This window comes from Oncorhynchus masou, chromosome 24 (assembly GCF_036934945.1).
Source record: "Oncorhynchus masou masou isolate Uvic2021 chromosome 24, UVic_Omas_1.1, whole genome shotgun sequence".
In the NCBI taxonomy this organism is placed as follows: Eukaryota; Metazoa; Chordata; class Actinopteri; order Salmoniformes; family Salmonidae; genus Oncorhynchus; species Oncorhynchus masou.
This window is the reverse complement of record NC_088235.1, coordinates 88,321,228-88,333,012: the sequence shown is the minus strand read 5'-3', so window position 1 is coordinate 88,333,012 and position 11,785 is coordinate 88,321,228. Positions and strand designations below refer to the sequence as shown.

The 11,785-nt window shown below is 45.5% G+C and overlaps 1 protein-coding gene across 1 annotated transcript in view; it reads left to right on the top strand.

The window, feature by feature from the left end:
* The first annotated feature begins 2,023 nt into the window (after positions 1 to 2,023).
* Positions 2,024 to 11,785, top strand: part of LOC135512938 (protein-glutamine gamma-glutamyltransferase K-like) — a 29,728-nt gene continuing 19,966 nt past the window's right edge. The window contains exons 1-3 of the mRNA XM_064935474.1: positions 2,024 to 2,277; positions 4,691 to 4,980; positions 5,089 to 5,280. Of these exons, the coding sequence (XP_064791546.1) occupies positions 4,692 to 4,980; positions 5,089 to 5,280 (481 nt within the window). The 5' untranslated portion in view covers positions 2,024 to 2,277; position 4,691. The remainder of the gene's footprint in view (positions 2,278 to 4,690; positions 4,981 to 5,088; positions 5,281 to 11,785) is intronic.

Here is an 11,785-nt window from a genome sequence, read left to right as displayed (position 1 = left end):
AGACAGGAAGATCACATCAGTGACTCAACCCACTCAAGTGACGCACCCCTCCTAGGGACGGTATGAAAGAGCCCTAGTAAGCCAGTGACTCAGCCCCTGGAATAGGGTTAGAGACAGAGAATCCCAGTGGAAAGAGGGGAACCGGCCAGGCAGAGACAGCAAGGGCGGTTCGTTGCACCAGAGCCTTTCCGTTCACCTTCACACTCCTGGGCCAGACTACACTCAATCATATGACCCACTGAAGAGATGAGTCTTCAGTAAAGACTTAAAGGTTGAGACCGAGTTTGCGTCTCTCACATGGGTAGGCAGACCATTCCATAAAAATTGAGCTCTATAGGAGAAAGCCTTGTCTCCAGTTGTTTGCTTAGAAATTCTAGGGACAATTAGGAGGCCTGCATCTTGTGACCGTAGCGTACGTGTAGGTATGTACTGCAGGACCAAATCAGAGACATAAGGCCGGAGCAAGCCCATGTAATGCTTTGTAGGTTAGCAGTAAAACCTTGAAATCAGCCCTTGCCTTGACAGGAAGCCAGTGTAGGGAGGCTAACACTGGAGTAATATGATCACATTTTTTGGTTCTAGTCAGGATTCTAGCAGCCATATTTAGCACTAACTGAAGTTTATTTAGTGCTTTATCCAGGTAGCCGGAAAGTAGGGCATTGCAGTAGTCTAACCTAGAAGTGACAAAAGCATGGATTAATTTTTCTGCATCATTTTTGGACAGAAAATGTCTGATTTTTGCAATGTTACGTAGATGGAAAAAAGCTGTCCTTGAAACAGTCTTGATATGTTCTTCAAAAGAGAGATCAGGGTCCAGAGTAACACCGAGGTCCTTCACAGTTTTATTTGAGATGACTGTACAACCATTAAGATTAATTGTCAGATTCAACAGAATATCTCTTTGTTTCTTGGGACCTAGAACAAGCATCTCTGTTTTGTCCGAGTAGACAAAACATATGCTAGTAGAAAGTTTGCAGCCATCCACTTCCTTATGTCTGAAATATATGCTTCTAGCGAGGGAAATTGTGGCTTCACCATGTTTCATTGAAATGTACAGCTGTGTGTCATCTGCATAGCAGTGAAAGTTAACATTATGTTTTCGAATGACATCCCCAAGAGGTAAAATATATAGTGAAAACAATAGTGGTCCTAAAACGGAACCTTGAGGAACACCGAAATGTACAGTTGATTTGTCAGAGGACAAACCATTCACAGAGACAAACTGATATCTTTCCGACAGATAAGATCTAAACCAGGCCAGAACTTGTCCGTGTAAACCAATTTGGGTTTCCAATCTCTCCAAAAGAATGTGGTGATCGGTGGTATCAAAAGCAGCACTGAGGCAGGGAAGTCAGACGCAGGAGAGTCAAACGGAGTGTAAAATGGAGTCTTTAAATAATGTCCAAGTAACATGCTCCATAAAAACTAAAGATTTATGGAAAATTCAACTCTGAGGGGCTCACATGGATGCGAGTGTGACATCACAAGTGAATATCTGAGATGTGTTTGGGGGGTGTCAAATTTGGAACCATTTGTCTTGACTGGTGTTCAGACAGCACAGTGGTAGAGAGACATGTTGCATAGAAGCCTGTCTGATTAAATGACTGCATTCATGTGAACAGTCTCATGACATATCCCCTGTGTGTGTAAGATGCCTTTTCCTCCCTTTATCCTCTTTTTATCATTGTCATCTGTTTGTTCACTGTTTTCTTCTGTGTTGAAATGTGTGTAGCCATTCACTTTGGCTTAAAGTATCAGATTGTCTATTACTTTTAGAAAGTTAAAAGGGAAAGTCCTCTGTGGGCTGAAAGTTTAGTTTGAAGGTTCGACACAAGTTAGGCTATTCGTGGTTTAGATTTTGACATTGAATAGATAGTTTGACATGTGCACACACAATGCTACAGTAAGCAACTAAGCGGGACATACGCCACTGAACTGATTCTATTATGGGAAATGGGATGGGCCAATTTGGGGAAAGTGCCCAGACTGACTGACTTCATACTGTATCAATGGACGAGGGAGGGGAGGAGAATGAGGAGGCAAGGAATGTTTTTCTACTGTCTATCTCATAATCTTGAGTTTAAAAGTGCTCTCAAAGAGGATACTAAGTAGTTCAACACAGTGTGAAGACTGCACAATCTGTGAAGAAGAGAGGACATGCACAGCATACAACGGCAATATTATTTTGACCTGCACACAGGACTGTTTAGTCAGCGGCTGCCAGTGGGGATTCAACAAACACTAACCCATCTGAGAACTCAACGCATGGATTACAAAGTAAGTGAATATCTGTAAATGTCTGACAGTTAAAATCATGATTCATGAATTCAATTAATTCTCATCCAGATAGCCTGCTGTTTTTAAACTTAGTGGTGTTTGACACATTGTGAAATACAATTCACTATGTCTCTGTTCACACCGTGAGTCACAGATCATCTCATCCAGTTTGAGGAAAAGGATGGGAGATGAAACTATGTCTTTGGTCGGGGTTCACCTGTGATTGGCTTCTGGCAAAGTAACATGCACCTTGAACTAATTTGTTTGGCCAATCAATTAGTGGCTTTATCAGCAGTCTATACAAGTTGTTCAGTGTCAGATAGATTCCCAACTTTATAACAAATGTATTTGTCCACGTTGAAGAACATTGTAATTTAAAGAATAGAAAAACAGATTTTCACAGAACAGAAAGGGTGACTAAGGAAAAGGACAAAAAAAACAGTATGACACGGTGTGGTAATTAGCTAGATTATTGTCTGTGCTTATTGTATGATATAGTGCTTACTGTGTGTCATTATAGTGAATTGGTCTGTTATTTTGTGACCTGCCTTATTTAATTGCTATTTTTAATTGCTCGTTTTCTGCAGTATTATGTCAGAAAGGTAATAACAAAGAAACAAATAATTAAAAAATAAATTGTTATTGGTCGTGCACAGATTTTGCAGATGTTATAGCAGGTGCAGCGAAATGCTTATGTTTCTCGCTCCAACAGTGCAGTAATACCTAACAATACAAAACAATACACACAAATCCCCAAATAAAGCAATTAAAAAAGTTCAGAACAATAATAGCAAAGTCTGGAATATAAATATATATGTATATATACAGTATATATAGCACTTGTAGGCAAGAGTTCACTCACATGCATACACCTCACCAGCCTACAATACTTGACTTACAGTATGACTATCTCAACCTCTCTCTTCAGTCCCACCCTCATCATATAAATACATACATCTACCATATAAATACATACATCTACTACACTAGACACTACTGCACATATACCACCTACTGTAGCTGTATCCAAGCCTGAGAGCAAACCCTATCAACAGTGACTGCTGTACAGTACTGTATGTAATCACGTCTACCAGGTGAGAGTTCATGCTTCAACGGTCTACTCCTTTCTTTGTATCAGTCAAAGTCTAGCCATGCCTAACCAACAGACTTCTGAAACATGCTCACAGCCACAGGCAAAACATTCACTCCTGGCAGATTAGATGGTGAGCATATTCTTTCAGCTCTGGATAAGTGAAAGTGATTCCTCAATTGCATTGGGGTGTGGTTTCTGGCCCTCCCTTGTTTCACAAAATGTCATAAAAAAATATTTAGCTGCAGTGACTCAAGCTCTGAGGTACACTCCTCCACACTTAGCGGCAATTCATTAATTGTACATTTCCGTCTGTCCACTGTATGTAATAATATTGTACTTACAAGCTAGATACAACACAGAGCAGGTCTACTGGACATGGCTAAATGCCACCCAGCAAGCTGGACATTCACCCATTCTCAAATGGAACACATTCCCATTCCGTACAATCCTGCCCTCAACCCGTTCATATTTTTGGCACTGGGGCAGGTGGTGTACTTCTTACCCTATCATTGTGTATATGTATGAGCATGTGTCCGTATGTCTTTAATGGTTTGTGTGTGTGTGTACATATTATGTGTTTGAATGTACAGTATGTGTACATATCTATGTGCATACCGCTTGTGTCGGGATTCAAGTTATTGTTGCAGTAGTTAGGTATTTCCATTTTTAGTTAGATTTCCTATATCCCACTTTTCCACTTATACATCTCAACAGTTGCTCAATTTCTATTATGAATTCATAATCAGTGTAATGTTTTCTCACTCTCCCTTTCCCAGTTGTTTCTCAGTCTGAGGGCAGAGGTGTTAAGTGTATTAGTAATGAAGAAGAAGCATTCCTTTCTTTCTCTGCCTATAATTTATCTTCCATTTCTCCACTCCTTTCTTTGATTGTCCTCATTGGCACATAGGTAAGGAATGAGCCGGCCCTCTTCCAGTGTTACCTCATTGAGACTGTGATCTGTCACTATGTAGCAACAGTTAGTGAGAGGCAAGAATGCATACAGAGTGTGGGAAAGACTTTCAGAGGGACTAAAGAAGTGACTGGATAGGCCTCTACAAAGAGGATTATGAAAAAGTTGGATAAGAATGAAGAGTTAGATGAAGGAGCAATAGGACAGGAAAACAACATACACACATGATAAGGAGATGCTAGTTAGCTTTCATGCACTCATGCGAGCACAACATTTGATTTGTGATGCAAATTGACCAATTATAACGACATCTGTTCAAAAGTTATCGGATGGATCTGGATTGATGACAGAGTACTAAGCACAAGCAAAATTACAACAATACATGCTCCTATGTTTTTTTAAATTCTCAGGATGCCTGTGGAAATGCTGTCAGTCAGACACTCTCTGTCTAATGTGGGTAGGTTCCCATCAGTCACATTGGGATGGGGGCAGGATGAGCCAGAGAAGGAGGAACCAGAGGAGGAGAACACAGAGGAGGGGGCGTGTCGACAATGGTTGCGTAAGATCTGTCCTTGCTGCTGTCAAAGACTGAGCGATGATGATGACATCACAGATATGGTCGTGACTGGGATCCCGGATGTCGACAACAATGCAGGGACAAATGGCGACAAGCCAGTCACTGGTGAAAGTGAGCTCGAAGGTAATTTACTCTTTTAAAACTATCATTATTACTACGCTAGACGTTGTGGCATTTGTGACAAAATGGTTGACATTAAAATGGCCTTCCTTCATTATATCCCTGTCTCAGAGCTGTTGTTGACAGTGCGGTCCATAGACCTGATGAAAACCAAGACGGGTCTGAACCGCCTGGAGCATCACACAGACCGTTACTATGGCGATGACCTCATCATCCGCAGGGGGAATACCTTCATGATGTGGCTTGACCTCTCACGACCTTACTACCCCAACACAGACAGACTCCACCTGGAGCTTAAGACAGGTCAGTGAGACATTCTGCAGAATCATGATAGGCTACTATGACTCAATGGCCTCGTCGTCCCCCTTCTGGGAATCCCTAGGGCTAATAAGTGCACATGATAACAGCAAGCCCTTTATAATCAATCATGCAAACTCTGAGAGTAACTTTAAGTGGTTGTGTGTTTACGGGTATGAGTGTGTGTGCTTCTTTGTGTGTGCTTGTGTCTCTGAAGCCCTGTGCCTCCACTATGTTTTGGTGGTTATCGCCATGGTAACTGATTCATCCATGTGGTTGGTGGCAAGTCTCCAGTGTTTTAGAGGAGAATATCTCACAGTCCTGCTCAAATCCCCTCTTTCCACTGAGGACTATCGCCTACCATAAACAGCTTTAATAACCACCAACCAGCTCACCAACTCAATTCACAATGCCCTTTCAGCTTCTTGATTGTACACTTTATCTTAGAGTATGAGTGTGTACCATACTGTATGAGGAGATCTTAAGCTTGCTGGGTGGTAGCCAGTGTATTAATAGACAGGCAGCAAATCACCGTCTACGCCATGCTGGTATTTATAGAACAGCAACATGCAGGACAGATACTGTATGGAGCTTTAGAATGAGTATACTGTGGGTGGACTGTAGGTGTGTGTGTGTGTGTGTGTGTGTGTGTGTGTGTGTGTGTGTGTGTGTGTGTGTGTGTGTGTGTGTGTGTGCGTGCGTGCGTGCGTGCGTGCGTGTGTGTGTGTGTGTGCGTGCGTGCGTGTGTGTGTGTGTGTGTGTGTGTGTGTGTGTGTGTTTTGAGGAAGATATAGTTTCGCTACTTGTTTTTTCAAGCACACCCTATTGTGGCAGGACAGCACATTTGGTTCCTTGGAAGTTTTGGGAACGTACAGAATGTTTTTGGTTTCACATTGGTTGTGGGAACAAAGCCATACGTTTCCTGACTGGTAAAACTGCATGTTTTTTAAATGTTCTGAGAACAAAAGTGAAAGTCTTGCCTGTCCTGGGAATGTTTATTTTAATAGGTTGCAGGGAGGTTTTACTCTGGTTCCTTGAACGTTTTCTATAAGGGCACAAGGCCAGACCCAGACACGGGAGGCAGATGTTCTTTGATATGTATTATATTCCAAAAGGGTAGGCAAGAAAATGGTCATGGACAGGAAAAAGGTCAAAACCAGTTCAGATTCCAGGAGGTACAGTGTGTCATGCAGGCTCGAGGTCAGGGCAGGCAGGCAGGTACAGAGTCCAGAAACAGGCAAGGGTCAATACCGGGAGGACTGGCAAAAGAAAATAGAAATGGCAGGAGCACGAGAAAAACACGCTGGTTGACTTGAACAGACAAGACAAAGTGGCACAGTGTCAGAGTCGTGTGTATAGGTGGCAGGGAAGTCAGGCCCAGGAGAGTACAACGGGTGTAATGGAGTCTTTTTAATATATGTCCACTAAACATGCTCCAAACACTAAATGTACATACACAATAAACATGGGTACGAGGGCCCGTCGCGCACCTATACAAACATAAACAACACTGACATAAAACAATCTCTGACAAAGACATGAGGGGAAACAGAGGGTTAAATACACAACAGGTAATGAATGAAATTGAAACCAGGTGTGTAGGAAGACAAGACAAAACCAATGGAAAATGAAAAATGGATCAATGATGGCTAGAAGACCGGTGACGTCGACCGCCAAGCATCGTCCGAACAAGGAGAGGCAACGACTTCGGTAGAAGTCGTGACACACAGAGAGACAGGAAACACAAGGATAAATACACCGGGGAAAATAAGCAATACCTGGAGTGGGTGGAGACAATCACAAGGTCATTTGAAACAGATCAGGGCGTGACAGTACCCCCCCCCCTCTCGGGACACCACCTGGCGTCCTACCTGGGTGCATACCTGGCTGACCGAGGTGTTGGCGGTGAAAATCGGCAATGAGGGCCAGGTCCAGGATGCCCCTTGGTTGAACCCTCAGGAGGCGTCTGGGTGGGATGGGCCTAGAACAGAAGACAGAGGACTGTGAGACACGGGCTTAATCCTGGACACATGAAAAATAGGGTGATCACAGAGGATACGGGCAACAGCTGTGGGACTGATGACTCTAAAAATGGGGAAAGGACCAATTATTATTATTATTATTTTTAATTTTACCTTTATTTAACCAGGCAAGTCAGTTAAGAACAAATTCTTATTTTCAATGACGGCCTAGGAACAGTGGGTTAACTGCCTGTTCAGGGGCAGAACGACAGATTTGTACCTTGTCGGCTCGGGGGTTTTTGAACTTGCAACCTTCCGGTTACTAGTCCAACGCTTTAACCACTAACCACTAGGCTACCCTGCCGCCCCATGAAACGGGCGGGTTAGTTTTTCGTGCATCTACCCGGAGGGGTCGGTCCCGAGTGGACAACCATACCCTCTGCCCAACCCGATAGCGAGCAGCCAGAGTCCGGTGGCGGTCCGTTTGTCAACAATACCTGGAGGTGGTCTTGAGAAGACCCGCCGAGCTCTTTTCCAGGTAAGCCGACAGCGGCGGACGAACATCTGGACTGAAGGTATGTTCACATCAACTTCTTGCTCTGGGCTGATACCCCCATGGAGCATTCGAAGGGGGAGAGTCCAGTAGCCAAGTAGGGGAGAGTGTTCCTGGCATATTCCACCAGGATCAGTTACTGACTCCAGGTGATGCGATTACTGGCAACAAGACACCAGAGTGCCGCTCCGACTGGCCGTTAGATTGGGGATGAAACCCAGATGACAGGATGGCTCACGACCCGATAAGAGTGCAGAACGCCTTTCCAGATTTGGGACGAGACCTGAGGACCCCGGTCCGAGACAATGTCAACCGGGAGTCCATGGATTCGGAAGATGTGCTGCACCATAAGCTGGGCCGTCTTCTTGGCTGAAGGTAACTTCGGGAAGAAGGATGAAATGGGCGGCCTTGGAGAATCTGTCAACCACCGTGAGGATGGTGGTGTTCCCATCTGACGGAGGAAGCCCAGTGACAAAATCCAGGGAAATATGGGACCAGGGGCGATGAGGGACAGGGAGTGGCTGTAGGAGGCCAGACGGAGCTTGCCACAGAGTCTTGCTTTGCGCATATACCATGCATGCGGTGACGAAGGTCGAGACATAAGGAACCATGATGGACCACCAGACGCATTGATGAAGTTCCACGAGTGCCAGGATGACAAGTAAGCCTGGAAAAGTGAGCCCATTCCAGGACCTGAGGCCAAACCGAATCAGGAACAAACAGCCCAACGTCATAATTCCTCTCCGAAGAGTTGAGACATGAAGGCACAGGGATGTAGCTTTTGGTCCTGGACGGATCGCTGGGAAACAACGGCCTGTCGATCCTGTCGATCCTGCTGCGGTGAGGGAGCCCGATGATCTGGTGGGGCATGACGTGGGATGGAAACCTGTCGAGCCAGCCAGGGCGTGGAAGCCCGACGAGCTGGCTTAGGCACCCCCGGTTCCATCGGCGGCAGAATCCACCCCGTCAATAACAAAACCAAAAAAACTCCTGGGCCGGCTGGGCGAACAAGACCTGACGATCCTGCTGAGGCCCGAATGGGGATGGGCGCCTTCCGAGCCAACCTGGGCAAGGAAACCTCTTGAGCCAGCTAGGGCGTGGAAGCCCGACGAGCTGGCTAAGCACCCCCGGTTCCATCGGCAGCGACCCAGGACCGACATCATCACCAACCGGAACGCCAGTACTCCCCGATGCTTTGTGTGTTGGCTGCTGCATTCTGTCACAAGGATGACACTGGAGAGGCGAATCAGATACGGGGAGTCAAACATTTAATAGGGAACGAGACAGGAACAGCGTCAGCACATGGGTAACACAGACATATCACAATCAATGCAGCAGCGGGAACAGAGCTGGGGAACTGACAATATAGGGGAGGTAATAAAACAGGTGATTGAGTCCAGGTGAGTCCAATATCGCTGATGCGCGTGACCAGGGAAGGCAGGTGTGCGTAAATGATGGTGGCAGGAGTGTGTAGTGCAGGGCAGCCTGGCGCCCTAGAGCGCCGGCGGGAAGAGCGGGAGCAGGCGTGAGAGCAAGTATAACTGATCAAATGATGAAAGACAAGCATTGTAATTTTGTGGAAGAGGTGAAAAAGTATTGTTGTCTATTAACAATGACAAGCCACCAAGGTCTGTCAACTTGGATGGAAAATTACTGAGGATAATAGCAAACAATATTACCACTCCTAGTTGCCATATCTTCAATTTAAGCCCTCTAGAAAGTGTGTGCACTCAGGCCTGGAGGGAAGCGAAAGTTAATCCCTTACTTAAGAATAGTAAAGCCCCCTTTACTGGCTCAAATAGTCGACCAATCAGCCTGTAACCAACCTTTTAGTAAACTTTTGGAAAAAATTGTTTTACCAGATACAATGCTATTTTACAGTAAAAAAAATGGACAATAGACTTTCAGCACGCTTATAGGGAAGGACATTGAACAAGCACAGCACTTACACATGACTGTTGATTGACTGAGAGAAATGTACGAAAAAAAGATTGTGGGTGCTGTTTTGTTATTGTTATTATTTTGATATTATTGTTCATAGTCTTTTGCTGGAAAAATGTATGTGTTATGGCTTTACACCCCCTGCTATATTGTGGATAAAGATTTCCCTGCCTAAATCACCACAGAGTGTGTTCGGAAGCCTTTTCAACAAAATCCAGGTAGAATCAGATATTTCCAGGGCAGCTGTCTAGATCCCTTACTTTTTTCCATCTTTACTAACGACATGCTACTTGCTTTGAGTAAAGCCAGTGTGTCTATGTATGCGCATGACTCAACACTATACACGTCAGTTACCACAGCGACTGAAATGACTGCAACACTTAACAAAGAGCTGCAGTTAATTTCAGAATGCATAGCAAGGAATAAGTTAGTCCTAAATATAATAAAAAACCAAAGCATTGTATTTGGGACAAATCATTCACTAAACCCTAAATTTCAACTACATTTTGTAATGAATAATGTGGAAATTGAGCAAGTTGATGTGACTAAACTGCTTGGAGTAACCCTGGATTGCAAACTGTCATGGTCAAAACATATTGATAATGTCATGTCTTATTATGTCTGTTCCTGTCCTTTCTCTTCACTCTGTCTCTCTCTGCTGGTCTTATTAAGTTACCTTCTCTTTCTCTCCTTCTCCAGCTGTTCCTCATCTCCCCTAACTACCTCGTTCACCCTCTCCCCACCTGTTCCCTTTTTTCCCTCTGATTAGGGCTCTATTTCTCTCTCTGTTCCTGCTACTTTCGGTGTCAGATTCTCGTTTGTGTTTCTCATGCCAGAAGCAAGCTATCGTCTCGTTTGCTTCCTCCTTGTCCTATCCTGTCGGAGTCTGCCTGGCAGGTGCATCCTGTACACTTCTAACTGTCTTTCGTTTGCACTGTGTCCAGTTCATCTGATGCTATGTGTGATCAGGTACCACCGTTCCTCTGTGACCCGCACCGACCCAGAGCGACCTGCAGCCTGTCGCCGCTACCCAGCTATTCTCCTCTGCTGCTAAGACGGGGACTCTCTAGCTATTCATCAGAGGGACTTTATGTTTCATTTGTCGCCCTCTCTGCGGGTAGTCTATTGTGCCATTGACAACGTCGGAAGAGGATCTATGCCATTCCTGTTTTCTCATTAAAGAACTCTGTTTCTGTTAAACCGCTTTTGGGTCTTCACTCAAGTGTATAACAGAAGAATCTGACCAAAAATGGACCCAGCGACTCCGGATCCTTTTCACTCCGCCGTCGAGATCCAGGGAGCGATGCTAGGCAGACACGAGGAGGAATTGTCTGCTGCTCGACATGCCGTTGAGACCCTGGCCGCCCAAGTCTCCGACCTCACAAGACAGATTCATCAACTCCACCTCGATCCACCGCCCACTTCCAGGGTTTCCGAGTCTCCGGAGCCCAGAATCAATAACCCGCCGTGTTACTCTGGGGAGCCCACTGAATGCCGCTCATTCCTCACTCAGTGTGATGTGGTGTTTTCTCTCCAGCCCAACACTTACTCCAGGAGCACAGCTCGCATCGCCTACGTCATTTCTCTCCTTACCGGACGGGCGCGTGAGTGGGGCACGGCAATCTGGGGGCGAGGGCTGAGTGTATTAACCAGTATCAGGACTTTAAGGAGGAGATGATACGGGTTTTTGACCGTTCTGTTTTTGGGGAGGAGGCTTCCAGGGTCCTGTCTTCCCTATGTCAAGGGAATCGATCCATAACGGATTATTCTATTGAGTTTCGCACTCTCGCTGCCTCTAGTGACTGGAACGAGCCGGCTTTGCTCGCTCGTTTTCTGGAGGGTCTCCTCGCCGAGGTTAAGGATGAGATTCTCTCCCGGGAGGTTCCTTCCAGCATGGACTCCTTAATAGCACTCGCTATTCGCATAGAGCGACGGTTTGATCTTCGTCGCCGAGCTCGTGGAAGGGAGCTCGCGTTCTCCGTTGCCCCCCTCTCCGCATCACTGCCACCTGCCGCATCACTGCCACCTTCCTCCGCCGGCTCGGGTTCTGAGCCTA